At 45.4% G+C, this 15,035-nt stretch overlaps 1 protein-coding gene across 2 annotated transcripts in view; it reads left to right on the top strand.

Moving 5' to 3' along the window:
* The first annotated feature begins 1,156 nt into the window (after nucleotides 1-1,156).
* The window catches only part of Acvr1b (activin A receptor type 1B), a 41,646-nt gene continuing 27,767 nt past the window's right edge, over nucleotides 1,157-15,035 (top strand). Inside the window, exon 1 of one of the 2 annotated variants that reach the window (XM_070041401.1) lies at nucleotides 1,157-1,326. In XM_070041401.1, coding sequence (XP_069897502.1) covers nucleotides 1,236-1,326 — 91 coding nt within the window. In that variant the 5' untranslated portion in view covers nucleotides 1,157-1,235. The remainder of the gene's footprint in view (nucleotides 1,327-15,035) is intronic. The other variant, XM_070041408.1, reaches the window with a different exon arrangement.

Below are 15,035 nucleotides of genomic sequence, written 5' to 3' on the forward strand. Positions count from 1 at the left end.
AGAGGTTACTGAAATGGTTAAAGAAAAAGTTAAAAAAAAAAAAAACCGCTGGCAATAGCTACTGATAATATTGAGTAATAATTTCCTGGTATTTTTTAACCTCTTATTTATAGTATTAAAAATTAGCTGACATTAGTTACACAGAGGAGGATTTCCCAGTTACATTTCCACTCCTATTTTACCATACATCCAATCTTTCCGGTTTCTTTATTTTTTAGTTGTGAAAATACTCATGATCGCTGCATGTTGAATCTCACTGTCCATCGTTTCGTGCTTTTCGCTGAAACATCCTCCCATGAACATTCTCTCCCGTCATTAGTTCGGGGAAACATGATTTTTTAAATTGCTGTTCCTTCATATTAACGAGCCATAATTTATTCCAAAGCTTCTATTATTGCCTTCTTAGTGTCCAGCTTTCCACCAGGACAACTAAGCAAGCGTACATTTTGCATAGATCTTTATCTTGGTTATTTCCTCAAAGCCCCGAGGGGCGCGGGGGGGGGGGGGGGAGTGGAGCTTTTGAGGAGGTAATACTGAGCAGTAAAGGGGCTGGAGAGGAGCAGCTGCCCGGGACCGCATCCTCACCGAGGCCGCCGGCATCGACCAGCCCGGCTACGTCTTGGAAGGCATGCCAGGATTCGATCGCACAGGTCGCCGTGCCTCTCAGGGACGACAGCGGGAAGCCTCGCGGCGGGACCAGGGCAAGGATCCCCAGGGTTCTGACAGGGAGGGGGAGAACCCCAGGCTAGGGACCGGGACGGAGGGCAGGAACTCGCGCCAGGGGAGCGCCTTTTGGCTGGGGGCGGGGCCCGGCGCTGATAAGGTAATTCTGCACGGCCCGGGGTGAGGGGGGAGCCGCAGAGCCGGGGCAGGAGGCGGCACGTCCGCTCCGGCCTCCAGGAGCGCTGGGCTCTGCACGCCTCAGCGAAGTTGGCCGAGGCCCGAACCCCTCCCACCCCTTTAACAGGGACACTCCCCTTTAAGGCGGGCGCCCGCGCGCCCCCGGCCCCGCCCTTCGGGGACGCGCGCGCGCGCGCGCGCGGCGGCGGCGGCGGCGGCGGCGGCGGCGGCGGCGGCGGCGGCGGCGGCGCCGGCTCCCCGGCAGCGCACGTGCCGGCGCCGGGCGGAGGAGCGAGGCGGGAGCGGGCGTCGGGAGGAGGGGAGGCGTCGGGAGCGCGCGCGCGCGCGCTGGGCGCTGCTGGGCTGCGGCGGCGGCGGCGGCGGTGGCGGTTACTATGGCGGAGTCGGCCGGAGCCTCCTCCTTCTTCCCCCTCGTTGTCCTCCTGCTCGCCGGCAGCGGCGGGTCCGGGCCCCGGGAGATCCAGGGTGAGTCGCGGGGCGTGAGGGGCGGGGGCCGGGATGAAGAGGGCTGGGCGAGGGGTGAGGCCTCGAGCCGCGGCCCCCACCGCCACAGCGCGCCCCCTCCCCACGCGCACAATATGGCCGGGCGGGGGGCGCGGAGGAGTCGGGGTGACCCTCAGCCAGCCGCCCGGACCTCGGGGGCGCGTCCCCCCCCCCCCCAGCCGCTCCGAGCGCACGCCGGGCCCCGGGGACCCGAATTCGGGGAGCCCCGGGGGTCGCGCTCCCAGGCCCCCCCCAGAGGGGAGTGCGAGCTCCTTTCAGATTGGGAGGTCCCTGATGTCTGCGCCCCTCAGCCTGGGGAGGGCCCCCCTTCTTCCCTCCCACCAGATGCTCTTGGGGACGTCTTTTCTCCCGCCAAGATTGTGGGGTTCAGCCGCGGGGGCTTGCTTCTCGGAGGTGTTGTGGTGTTCAGAGCCCTCGTGCCTCCCTAGGTTTGCAGCGAGAAGCGGAGTGTGTGTGTGTGGGGGGGGGGTCTCTTCTCTTCCCTTCAGCTCCTGCTCTTCGGGTGTCTTGCTCTCCCTCCTCTCTGCCTCGCGGATGTTCTGGGCTCCGGAGTCACATTACCCCCCGTCGCTCGGTCCCTCGCGTTCCAAGGGGCCAACCATCCCTCCTCCTCCAGTGCCTGCCGGTGCAGCCTGGGGAAGGGGGGCGAGCAGGCCCCTAAACCTGTTTGGGAGCTTGGCTGTGGAATCACTCTAACCCTAGGAAACCTAGGTCCCCAGCGGTTGATCTGAATCTAGGTGTTGTTTGATTTTCTCCTCGCCTTTTTCCCCCTCGTCCCCCCACCCCTCCCCCCCGCAGGGGGTTCATTCAAATCACTTTGTGGCTGCCTTTTCTGGTGAAATCCTAGAACTTGCCACTCCCCCCCCTTCCACTCCAGCCCCCGATTATTTAAAGATCCCACCTCTAGACTGTCTCCCTGGCCCTTGGTTTGTACTTATTTACCTTCCCACACGGTCTAGTCTTCCCAGCCCTCTCCACCCGCACACACCCCTTACCTTTCAACCCCCACAGCCTTCGGCTCCCAGGATCCACCCCTGCCCTTCCCACTACAGAGGTGGGGACCTTCTGTGGGCCACTCTACTGAGTCTGTTGTTTATGAGGCTGTAGGGGCTGAGAAGAGCAAATGAAACCCTAAAATATTTGAGAGTCGTCTCAAATGTGTTTTGGCTTTGGGGTTGCAGATGAAGGTTATATTTGGCAGTTAGATTGAAGTGATTATTGACCCACAGATGGATCTGGGAGAGATCCTAAGGGTTGTATTTGCTGCTGTTGTACAAAGCCTGCTTCACTTCTCAGCAGCCCCTAACCTTCTAGCATTGAGAGATCAAGTGTGTGTTCTGAGATCTCCTCTCCACTAAAAATAATGATTGCCAGTAGGTCCTGGTTTAACAAACGAAACCATCAAGAAAGGACAGTATGCCACTTTGAAGTCTCAAAAACAAGTTCATTATCTCCTGTGTTGGTATTTGTTCCCCAGTAGCCTGTGCTGTGGGGTCTTTGTTCACTGGCTAATGCTTCTGTTAGGCACCAACTATGTTCCCCCCTGTTGCTGCGCTGTGTCATAGGTAACACTGCTGTGGGGGTCTGATAAACATGTAAGGTAAGAACAGAACCTGACATTCTGTCAAGATAAGGATTGTCATGAATAAGGATGTTTACCAGGCCTCATTATGGGCCATGTTTTTGGAATGTATACGAATGTTATTTCTCTAGTAGAGTAGTAAAACCAAGGAGAGTCAAGCTTCTTGTTTGTCATTTGTGTATGTATGTGTGTGAATAAATCTTTAAATCCCTCCAATAAGAATTCTTACCCTGCCCCTAATATAGCCAAGATTGAAACAGTCTTTTCCCTGCTGGTTTGGTGTACTGTCTGTGGGGCTTTTTTTAAAACCTAGTTTAAATGTTTAATTGATAATCCAACTAGGTCTGAATGGAGCAGAGTTCATTTTTTTTGTAACTCTCCAAAAATGAACGTTTGCTAGGGTGAAGATGGGTGGGCACAATAGGGAGTTGGTTTCTTTTCTTTCTTTCCTTTTTTTTTTTTTTTTTTTTTTTGTAAATGGGAAATTAAGTTGTGTGTCCAGCAAACATTTCTCTAAGGCCTTTAAACCTCTTGGCTAGACACTACTGTTTTTTTCAGGACACATCTAGTTGCCAGTAGTGCATGCTACAGAGACCACTGTTGCAAAAGGCTTAAAGCAAAACAGTTCTGGGAAGATAGAGGCTGTGGGATAATGAGAAGTTGATTTTTTTTCCCTTCTTCATTTCTTACATAGTAGGTTGGAGAAGTGACAGAGCCAGGCAGCTCTGGTTCTGGTACTTGGACATGATGTAAGGACAGTAACAGATAGGTGTTTCTGTTAATTAATGAATTAGCTGGGACTAGTAAAAAGCCAGAGATAAGGAAAATGGGGTTCAGAGTAGAGACAGCATCCATTTTTGATAGGTATGCTATGTTTTAAGACCTAGCTGAGGCATTTTCACATTATTATTCAAAAATGTTAAATTGAGTTAGTAGCAGAAGAACATGACATTCATTTCTTAAAGACAAAAGCAACAAAAGAGGCATTTGAGGTTCTGATAGGAACATTTTGAGTTTCCATGAATACTCAGAATCTAATTTCAAGTTAAGTCTTGTAATTTGGTTGAGTGAATGTGGATTCAAATTACAGTGGAAGTGAATTCCTATAGAGGGAAGGGAAATCTCTGATTTAATGTTGTTAAAACAGCTTCTGGAACAGATGTGATAAAACAATAAAATGGCTACATTGGTTAAAGGTCAAAACCAGATGGAGGGAGGATGCTGATGTTCAGCCCAGAACTTGGCTTCTTTATAAGTTGCCCTTGAACAAGTAACTTAACCTATCTGTTACTGCCTCAATTTTCCCTCTGAAAAGTAAGGAAATATTCTGTATCACTCTTATTGGGACATTTGTGAGGCTGACTTACTGATAGCCAGTTGGCAGGAAGGTATTTTTAGACACAGTTTCTGACTTCAGTGAATAAGCAATGTTGGGTTACTTTTTTATCTTTAGGGCAGAATAACATACTCTGTGACCAATAGATGTCCCACATGTTAGTGTGGTGGATTTCTTACTTGTGCTTTTTAGTAGACCTGGGTCCTGTTTCCTCAAACCTGTCTTTGACAGGCTTTTTTTTTTTTTTTTTTTTCTTAGACCAGGCAGCATACCTTTGCTAATCAAAGACAGTCTGGAGGGAGTGACCTGCTTTAGGCTTTATTGGTTGGCAGTGTTACGCAACTCTGGGTATGTTTATGGCACTATGTAAATGTTACATAAGAACATGGAGGCTGAGAGGTGGCCAGAATGGGGACTGTGAACACAGGAAGGTTAGACTGGAGGACTTCATCAGAAAGGACCTTGGGAATCTGCAGTCAGTACAGGAAGAAACTGCACTTCATTTTCTTCTGAAAACCTTTTTAGATGATTGTGTCTTTCAGGGGGACTGCTGTGTTATAAATAGGTTTATTCTTCACCGGTGAGCTAATTGTAACCTTGCTACCAAAATATGAATCTGTAAAGAGGAGAGTGGGGAGAGGAGAGGACATGCTGCTTCCTTCAGCATGTCCTGTTGAGGCTGCTTGTTGCATCTTGGAACATGAGTTGAATTACCTTGCAGTCTGTTCTAATAACTCAGGAGTACAGGGTGTTAAAGTGGGATGGACTTCTCAGTTCACAGCACTTTAGATCTTCTTTACTTTTGAAGGTTCACTTAGAACACTGTAGTGGCTATTTCATTTTAATTTTGAAATTCTTATTGTTTACTGCTTGCTTTGAGCAGCAGTGAACATTAATTCTGGAATGCTGCCTCTTTCTGTTGAGTTCTTGTGTTCTCTGTTACAACGGGAGGGTCTTATCCCCCTTTCCTCTCTGTATTTGCAAAAAGAAAATTCTGAAGTCCTCTTCCTCGTCGGCCTTCTGGCTAGAGCTGCAGGAACCCATAGTCAGTCAGACCCACCTGGGCTGGGGATGCTCCAGCCCTTTAAGTAATCAGCTCTCAGACGCCTGGGTTTCTGGCAGTCTGATGTGCATTTCTCTCCCTTCGCCCCATGCTAGAATTGAATGCCTGCTCTGTGTTCTTGCTTTTCTCAGTTTTTCTATCCCATGCGTGGTTTAACCTGAGCTTGAGCTTCAGCGGCACCATCTCCACTCTCGTCTACTCTCTTTGCCTGCTGGCTTCTCTATCATGGGTAACTGGGGCACCCAGTACAAGTACTACTTCAGAGTATCTTTTTTTCTTTATTCTGGAGCTGCCAGAGTTTAGTTTAGCTGTGACTTTTCCATCCCTAGTGATCTTATCTCTAATCTAGATTTCGAAGATAGTACTACTTCAGGCAATGCTGGTATGCTTTTTGTTTTTCTTCTTTTACCACCTAGTCTTAAGCCTGCATTTGTATTGCTAATATATATTTTGCTAGTCCTGGGCTTGAACTCAGGGCTTGGGGACTGCCCTTGAGCTTCTTTTGCTCAAGGCTAGTGCTCTATCACTTGGGCCACAGTGCCATTTCTGGCTTTTTCTGAGTAGTTTGTTAGAGATAAGGGTCTCACAGATTTTCTTGCCCAACCTGGCTTTGAACCTCAATCCTCCTCCTGAGTAGCTAGGATTACAGGCATGAGCCCCTGGCACCCAGCTCACTAATTTTTATTTATTTGTTTGTTTGTTTATTTGTTTTTTGGTTGTGAGGCCTGAACTCTGGGCCTGGGCACTGTCCCTCAGCACTTCAGTTCAAGGCTAATGCTCTACCACTTGAGACATAGCACCATTTCCAGTTTTTCTCCTTATGTGGTACTGAGGAATGGAACCCAGGGCCTCATGCATGCAAGGCAAGCGCTCTACCACTGAGCCACATTCCCAGCCACTAAAATATTTTTATTTAGCATAGTGAAAGTAATTTTATCAAATCGCCTCTAATATTTACATAGATAAATATAGAAGATTCTTATTTCATTTGGTTGGGTATGTGCCTGGAACAGCTTTTGGCACAAGGGAATAACAGAATAAGATGAGCAAAAGTTTCTTGATCTCTGCTGTTGCAGAATCTAAAATTGCAGTGGTTTACACTAAAAATAAATAAATAAACATAATGATTTGTCATAGTGCTGTGATGAAAATAAAACAGGATAATGTGCTAGTATGTTCCCAGAGCTGCCATTTCACCTCAGAGCTTCCTTCTTTCATCTGTAAAATGGGACTCACACCATCAAGCCTTGTTATTTATCATTGCTACCTTCTATAATGTGGCTGTTAACATTAAATTAGTGAATACGAAGCCACTGAGCCATTGCTCCTAGAGGAAATAGGTTGCTGCAAACCTCTGTTCATAGCATTTCATCAAGTGATTAGCATCAGATTTCATCAAATAATTTTGTTTTATATGTTTCTATATATAAAGACATCCTACTTATTATAAATTGTTGATTCACTAATTAAACTCAGGCAAGAAGTGCAGTTTAAATTATGCCTGGACAAGGCTTACCTAACACATCCGTTCTCTTTTAAGATACATCACTGCCTTCTTGTGCTTAGGAGCACCATGCTTGGAGATCATTTATTTATTTAGTTGTGTGTGTGTGTATGTATATGCACATGTGTGCCAGTACTGACTGTAGCTTGAACTCAGCCTGGGCACTGTCCCTTAGCTAGCTGTTTCCATCGAAAGCTAGTGTTCTACCATTTGAGCCACAGCTCCACTTCCAGCTTTTTATTGGTTAATTTGAGATAAAAGCCTCATGGACTTTGCTGCCCAGGCTGGCTTTGAAGCTTGATTCTCAGATCTCAGCCTCGTGAGTACCCAGGATTACAGGCATTAGCCACTGGTGCCCGACTTCAAGACCATTTGAAATAGCAAAATCACCAACAAAAAGTATGATACTAAATATAATGCCAAAAGAACATGTGGTTACAGTATGAGAGCTGAAACAAGAAGGCAGTGTTGCCTTATTTGACCTCAACTGGGAAACATGTGTGTCGGGTGGTTCAAATCTTTTGCTGCTCTGTGTATGTCCTCAAGTGACCAAGAAAATACAAACATCAATTGTTAGGGTTACAGATAAATTTTAGCAAGTATGCAAATTCACATCTATGAAGTCTGGATAATGAGGAACAGTTTTGTTAGAGCTATGTTAGAACTGCATCACGTAGAATTCCAAAGGCTCTCGAATGGTTTTACTGTGTGTGTGTGTGTGTGTGTGTGTGTGTGTGTGTGTGTGTGTGTGTGTGTGTGTGTGTGTGTGTGTGTGTGTGTGTGTGTGTGTGTGTGTGTGTGTGTGTGTGTGTGTGTGTGTGTGTGTGTGTGTGTGTGTAATCTGGGGATTGACCCAGGGTCTCATGCATGCTAGTTAATAGTTCTATAACTGAGCCACATCTCTAACCCTTAGAATTTTAATGCATATGCTTAAAAATCACATTTCTTGGGGTTGGGAATGTGGCTCAGTGGTAGAATGCTTGCCTTGCATCCATGAAGCCTTGGATTTGATTCCTCAGTAATACAGAAACAGAAAAAGCTGGAAGTGGCTATGGCCCAAGGGGTAGAGCGCTAGCCTTGAGCACAGAGAGGCTCAGGGAAAGCACCCAGGCCCTGACTTCAAGCCCCAGGACTGGCAGAAGAAAAAAAGAAATCTCATTTCTAATTGTAAATAAACTAAAGACATACAGCACCTGCACACATTGAATTTCAAGTATGGTGATTTAAAGATTCCATAAAGATGTATTTACTGAGTTCTTTCCTTCCTTCCTTCCTTTCTCCTTCCCTCTTTTTCTACCTTCCTCCCTCTCTCCCTTGTTTCCTTCTTTCCTTCCTTCCTTTTTTTCTTTTTCTGCCAGACTTAGAGCTTGAACTCAAGATCTGGGAGGGTCTAGGCACTGTCCCTAAGCTTTTTTGCTCAAGGCTAGCCCTCTACCACTTTAGCCACAGGGTCACTTCCAGCTTTATCTGTTTATGTGATACTGAGGAATTAACCCCAAGGCTTCATGCATGCTAGGCAAGCACTTCACCACTCAGCCACGTTCCCAGCCCAGGTGCTTGCTTTATATCTAGGGCATCCTGGGCTTGATTCTCCTTCTTCTGCTTCCCTTCATTGCTGGGGATGACAGGCATCCAGAATCCTATTGCTGGGATAATAGGCATGATCTACCAGGCCCAGCCATTGGTTTATATGGAGTCTCTTTAACTTCTTTTTGCCTAGCTTGGCCTTGAACTATGATTCCCCAAGCCTCATCCTCCATCTCCAGTTCCTGAGTAGCTATGATTACAGGCTTGAGCCTGTAGCCTGTCTCCGAATAGGGCTTTTACAGATGTAATTAAGGTCCCAGTTGGTTTATCTTCAGGTAGGGAGACGACTCGTGGTGAGCTTCTGAAATTAAACTAGCCCTTTAAAGCTAGATCTCTCAGATTTCAGAAGTCCAGAGATGCTCCAGGTGACTTGGAAGCAAGCAGACACCCACGTTATGAACTGTCCAGCCCAACAGACAGCTAGCAGAGAATCTTAGGAACTTGAGGAGCTGAGAGGGTCCCTGCCTGACAGCTGGAAGAAAATAGGGACCTCAGTTCTTCAGTTGCAAGGTAATGAATTTTGTCAGCAAGCAGTAAACTTGCAGATTAGAGAGCAGCCTTAATTGACTATAGAAGCTGAAATAGTAAGGAGAGCTATTCTTTTTTTAAAAAATGTGTTAGGTATAGTACATGCCTGTAATCCCACAGGAGGCTGAGATCAGGAGGATCACAATTGGAGGAAAGTCTTGGCAAAAAGTAAGACCCTACCTCAACCAATAAAAATCTGGGCATGGTGACATGTGATGCCTGCCATCCCGGCTATGTGGGAAGCATAAATAGGGTCACACGGTCCAGGTCAGCCTGGGTATAAATGTGAGACTCTATTTGGAAAAACAAAGCATAAAGGACTAGGGGTGTGACTCGAGTGTTGGAATGCTTTGCCTAGCAAGCTCAGATCCCCGAGTTCAAACCCTTGTACTGTTGGGGGGGGGGGAGAAAGTATGTGTGAATGAGAGTAGTGAGTCAGTGCGTCAGGGTAGTGGTGAAAAGTAAATCAGAATGGGAATAATGAGAAATCTCCTAGGATGGTCTTGAGGGTGCTAACGACCAGCTAGGGCATCATCAGATCTTGAATATAGAAAGGTCTTTCTGAATGTGACTTTCTTTCACATGTGACTTTTATCTGGTTGTAACCTTTTCCTGATACTTGTGAGTGTTTTGTGGGAGAGGTCATTCTGTGGGCTTTGGACATCAGCATGGGATGGAATCTGGGAATGAAAGCATTTTTTTGTAAGTTTCTAAAGAGAAACCTCTTTGTCCCAAGTCCTTCAGCATTGTCTAGGTGTGTGTTTGTGCTTTACAGTTATCTAGTGTAGTTGGGTGAATAGTAGATAAGATGAAAATGGAGTAGGTCAGTGTTCTTTCTGATATCCAGGGCGTGTCTAGCCTGGAGCTGAATGGAGGCTGAGATACTCCTGGTGAAAGCCACCCCTTGCCCTTGAGCAATTTACACACCAATTGACTTTTATTCTGGTTGTCAAAACTATCTACCTGCCACAGACTGAAGAGTCCAGACCCTTTTCATTCACTGGAATGACAGTAGATTAAAAAAGCCAAAGCACACACCAAAAAAATTGACTGACTGTGTACTATATATTCAGATGCACTAAGCCCTCGTGTTGTATCACTTCTATATGCAGCTGCTCTTGGAGGTACTCTTGTCCTATTTTACAGATGAGTCTCCAGGAATAGAGTGGCCGCACATTGGGTCCCAAGTCAGTCTGATTCCAAAACTTGTACTTTGTGACTGACTGTGTTTACTGTTACAGTGGTCTAACTAGACAGTCAGCCTTCAGGTTTCCTTTGTCCTCCACCACTGCTGTATTTAACCTTGGGAAATGAACTGTCTCTGTCTGATGGTTCCACTGCTTTTTTATAGCTTCTAGAATCAACTCCAGATCCCTTATCCTGGCATTACAATTAGTCTTCCCTCTTTCTATCCTTGTCTTTAGCTGCAACCTTGTCATTGTTGATGCACCTGTCAGTTACTATGAACCTCATATGCCTTCTATTTTTCATGGCCCTTGCCTTTTGATTCTTTTTTCTTTTCTTTTTCTTTTTGTCAGTCATGGGCCTGAACTCTGGGCCTGAGCACTGCTTCAGCTCTTCAGCTCAAGGCTAGCACTCTACCACTTGAGCCACAACACCACTTCTGGCTTTTTCTGCTTATGTTGTGCTGAGGAATTGAACCCAGGGCCTCATGCATGCATGAGTGCTTACTCTACCACTGAGCCACCTTCCCAGCTCCTGCCTTTTGTTTCTTTATAGCATGCTTTCTTGAACCCTTTTCTAGCTAACTCCAATATCCTCTAGAAAGGGACTTTTGTTCCTGTGTTGCCCTAGTCAGTGTCACCCCTATACACTCATACATCAAGGTTCTCTGCTCTACTCACTCTCTAACCCCAAAACATTGGTGCTACAAACTACCTTATTTTTTATATGGCTTTGGTGGTCACCGAGCCTTGCGTATTTTAAGTAATTAATAAATTGGTTTGCCAGGTGCCTGTGGAAGTTGAGTTCTGAGGATCATGGTTGGAAGCCAGCCTGATCAGGAAAGTCCTTGAAACTCTTATCTCTAATGACTCAATAAAGGCCAGAAGTGGTGCTGTGGCTTAAGTGGTAGAGCTCTAGCTTTGAGCAAAAGAAGCTCAGAAGGGCTGGGAAGGTTGCTTAGTGGTAGAGTGCTTGCCTAGCATGTATAAAGCCCTAAATTTGATTCCTCAGTACCACATAAACAGGAAAAGCTTGAAGTGGTGCTATGGCTCAAGTGGTAGAGTGCTAGCCTTAAGCAAAAGAAGCTCAGGGACAGCACCCAGGGTGAGTTCCAGAACTGGCAAAAAGAAAAAGCAACTCAGAGTCAGCTTCCCAGGCCCAGAGTTCCAGCATTGGGGGTGTGTGTGTGTGTGTGTGTGTGTGTGTGTGTGTGTGTGTGTGTGTGTGTGTGTGTGTGTGTGTGTGTGTGTGTGTGTGTGTGTGTGTGTGTGTGTGTGTGTGTGTGTGTGTGTGTGTGTGTGTGTGTGTGTGTGTGTGTGTGTGTGTGTGTGTGTGTGTGTAATTTAATTTGTTTCTTTTCCATCTTCTCTGTAAAATCCTCCTGGAACATGGAGGTCTCTTCCTACCTCACCCCTTTCATCTCTGTTTATTCTACACCTACCCATTTTATTCCAGCCAATGAACTTATCTCAGCCTCCCTAGTTTCTAAGTTTTAGCCAGTTTTTTCTGTTCATTGTTCCAGTTGCCTAAAGCAATGATTCTTCTCCCTCTTGTCACTCATATGTGACATACAACATCTGCTTCCCACTAATTCATGTAGTATAGTAAATAGGTCAGGAAGAAAGTGCCAGTGATAAATATCAGTCCTTGCCCCAATAGTCACTGAAGTGCAGTAACGAAAGCAAACATCAGTTTTACATGTTTATTGTAAACTCTACGGAAAGGAGAACTAAGCCAAGTCACTAATCTATCCAAATATGATATCAGATTCTATGCACTTAGGTCTTGGGAACAAGCATTGGACCCACTCCTTTATAATGATGCTGCTGGTTCCAGTTTTACCTTGACTTTCTCCTGGGCAGCAGGTGGGCCTTTGCTGGACGTTCAGGTATTTATAGTCAGGCATAAATAACATTGCAATGACAGGTCTCCTTAGCATAAACATCAAACATCCCTTTTGAGTGAGAACAAAGCTTTCATTCTCTAGACCTGAGGCTTAAGATTGAACTTGTTTAAACAGCTCTCTAGGGTTGGGTTTGTCTCCAAGTAGAATTTCAGAAAGGCGGTTCGGAGAATGGATATAGTGTAGAGCTGGCTTTTCAGACGCCTTTCTCTTAAGCAGGCCCCATTCTTAGATCTTTTCCCAGATTGGAATTAAATACCAAGCTTACTAAGCATCTTATTGTTCAATTGGTGGGTTTTTCCTCCCTCTTTGGACAAACAGCTTCCTTTATTAAGTCAGTTATATTTTATATAAGTGCTGTGTGTGTGTACATATGTGCATGTGTATGTGTGCACATGCATGTGCATGCGTGCCAGTCCTGGGGTTTGAACTTAGGACCTGGGTGCTGTCCCAGGCCTTGAGCTTTTGTACTTAAGGATAGTAGTCTACTTGAGTTACACCTCTACTTCCAGCTTTTTGGTGGTTAATTGTAGATAAGGGTCTCATAGACTTTCCTGCCTGGGCTTGGTTCAAACCATGATTCTCTCTCAGATCTCAGCTTCCTGAGTTGCTACAATTACAGGTGTGAGCTACTAGCACCTAGTGCTTATCACTCAATTTACCAAAACAACCCTCTTCTTAACCACAGTAGTAACTATGACAGGGAATATGCATCCAATGTATAATACTAAATGTCTGGGGCAGAAATGAAAGGGGTTTTGAACTTTTGCGTTGTGTATCCTGTGGTTTGGATATTTTTCTATTTTCCATCAGTTGGTGGCCTGCTTCTATTGTTTGGACTGTTGTTGCAAGAGCCACAGCCTTCACTGTTATTTCACACTTAGAAAGATGTTTAGTAAGGAAGCATGAATTTTGTAAGCCAAAAAATAAGAACAAACAAGACCCCCACAACTTAGTATACTACTTTATATACTTATATACCTAAAGGAACCAGACCTATTATACAGTATTCATGACAGCATTTGTAATATTAACAGTGACAGGACATTACTACCAGTAGAATTCCTCAGAATGAAATACTAAAACTGGAAAGTGTAGTGGCAAAGAGAGCTTTGATGGTCTATTAGATTTTGTCTCTGGAACTGGATGGGAGGGCAGTCAGTTGGTTGAGATGGAAACTACTGACCTGTGGTGAGGGTGGGCTGCAGTAAAGAGCAACAGGATGGTAAAAGTTTGACCAGGTAGATACAGCATGTGGGATATGATGCTGACCTCCCAACCAGCCTGTCTGTACAAGCCACAATATTAGGTAAGATATTAGTGATTGCAGATATAAACTAATTCCAACAAAGGAGAGCAGTTTGAAATGCAGTTTTAAGAACCCATTCCTGGGGCTGGGAATGTGACTAGTGGAGTGCTTGCCTAGCATGCATGAAGCCCTGGGTTCCATTCCTCAGTACCACATAAACAGAAAAAGCTGGAAGTGGTGCTAGGGCTCAAGTGGTAGAGTGCTAGCCTTTAAGCAGAAGAAGCTCAGGGTCGGTGTCCAGGCCCTGACTTTAAGCCCCAGGACTTGCTAAAAAGAAGAAGGAGAAGGAGAAGAAGAAAAACCCATTCCTAGGACAGGTGGCATTAGAACTATAAGGACTTCTATTGAATCCAATGTTGAGTATTGAATGAAAGCTGATAGAGAAGTCAGTTGTCGTAGTCTAGGAAAGGGAGAGCTTCATCCTTCCCCAAAGAGTATGAGTCAAAGACTGCTTGCTGGGGCTTGGAGGAGTGCTGAGGGCACTAAACACTGACACAAGACAGGCCTCAAAATGTAGAAGAGTCAGGTACTGGGCTGTAATCCTAACTACTCAGGAGGCTGATATCTGAGGATCACTGTTCAAAGCCAGCACAGGCAGGAAGTTCTGTGAGACACTTATCTCTGAGAAACTACCAAGAAAGTTGGAAGTGGAGCTGTGACTCAAATAGTAGAGCGCTAGCCTTGAGCAACAAAGCTCAGGGACAGGGCCCAGCCACAGAGTTCAAGCCCCAGGATGGATACCAAAGAAAAAAAAATTGAATCAGAATCAAATCAAACCTCTAAATCCAACTACAAGTTTATAGAAAATACAGAGAAGTGAGGTACGTAGTAAATAACACCATTGGGAGCCAATCAGCAAAATCCAGAATATGGAAACTAGCCTGCTCTCTTCTATAGATTATTTTCAAACAGCTAGAGAGTCTAAGAAGTTTAAGAGACCTTTTGGCCAAGTGCAGTGGAGAACTTCATTTGGATACAGATTTGAATAAATTGTTAAAAATATCTTTTGAGATAATAGAAGACTTTTGAACGTTGGCAGAATATTTGAGAATATTAAGGATATTGTTAACCATTTTCAAATGTAACTTGCAGAAGCTTTTGATAGCAAGGACAAAGGATATTAAGGATATTTTAAAGCATAAAAATTGGGGTATATCAACTAGAAAATTGGCTGATTATTGTGTATCTGATATTTAATGCACACTGAAATAGGAACTTTGCTAAGAGGTTTATATACCAATTATTTCTCGCTCACCCTACAAAATAAATTTTGTTTCCTTCCTTCCTTCGTTTCTTCCTTCCTTCCTTCCTTCTTCCCTCTCTTCCTCCCTCCCTCCCATATCTCTTTTTCTTTCTTCCTGTCTTCCCTTTTTTTTTGGTGGATCATGAGGCTTGAACCTCAGGGTCTGGGCGCTGGCCCTCAGCTCTTTTGCTCAAGCACTCTACCACTTTGAGCCACAGCTCCACTTTCAGTTTTTGATTGGTTAATTGGAGATAAGAGTCTCACCGGGATTTTTCTGCCCAGGCTGGCTTTGAGCCAGGATCTTCAGATCTCAGCCTCCTGAGTAGCTAGGATTACAGGTATGAGCCACTGGTGCCCAGCTTGTTATCCCTATTTCTCAGATGTCAATCCCATTCTTTTTCTTTTCTTTTCTTTTCTTGCCAGTTCTGGA

This window comes from Dipodomys merriami, unplaced genomic scaffold (assembly GCF_024711535.1).
Source record: "Dipodomys merriami isolate MVZ:Mamm:240054 unplaced genomic scaffold, mDipMer1.0.p SCAF_10, whole genome shotgun sequence".
NCBI lineage: Eukaryota > Metazoa > Chordata > Mammalia > Rodentia > Heteromyidae > Dipodomys > Dipodomys merriami.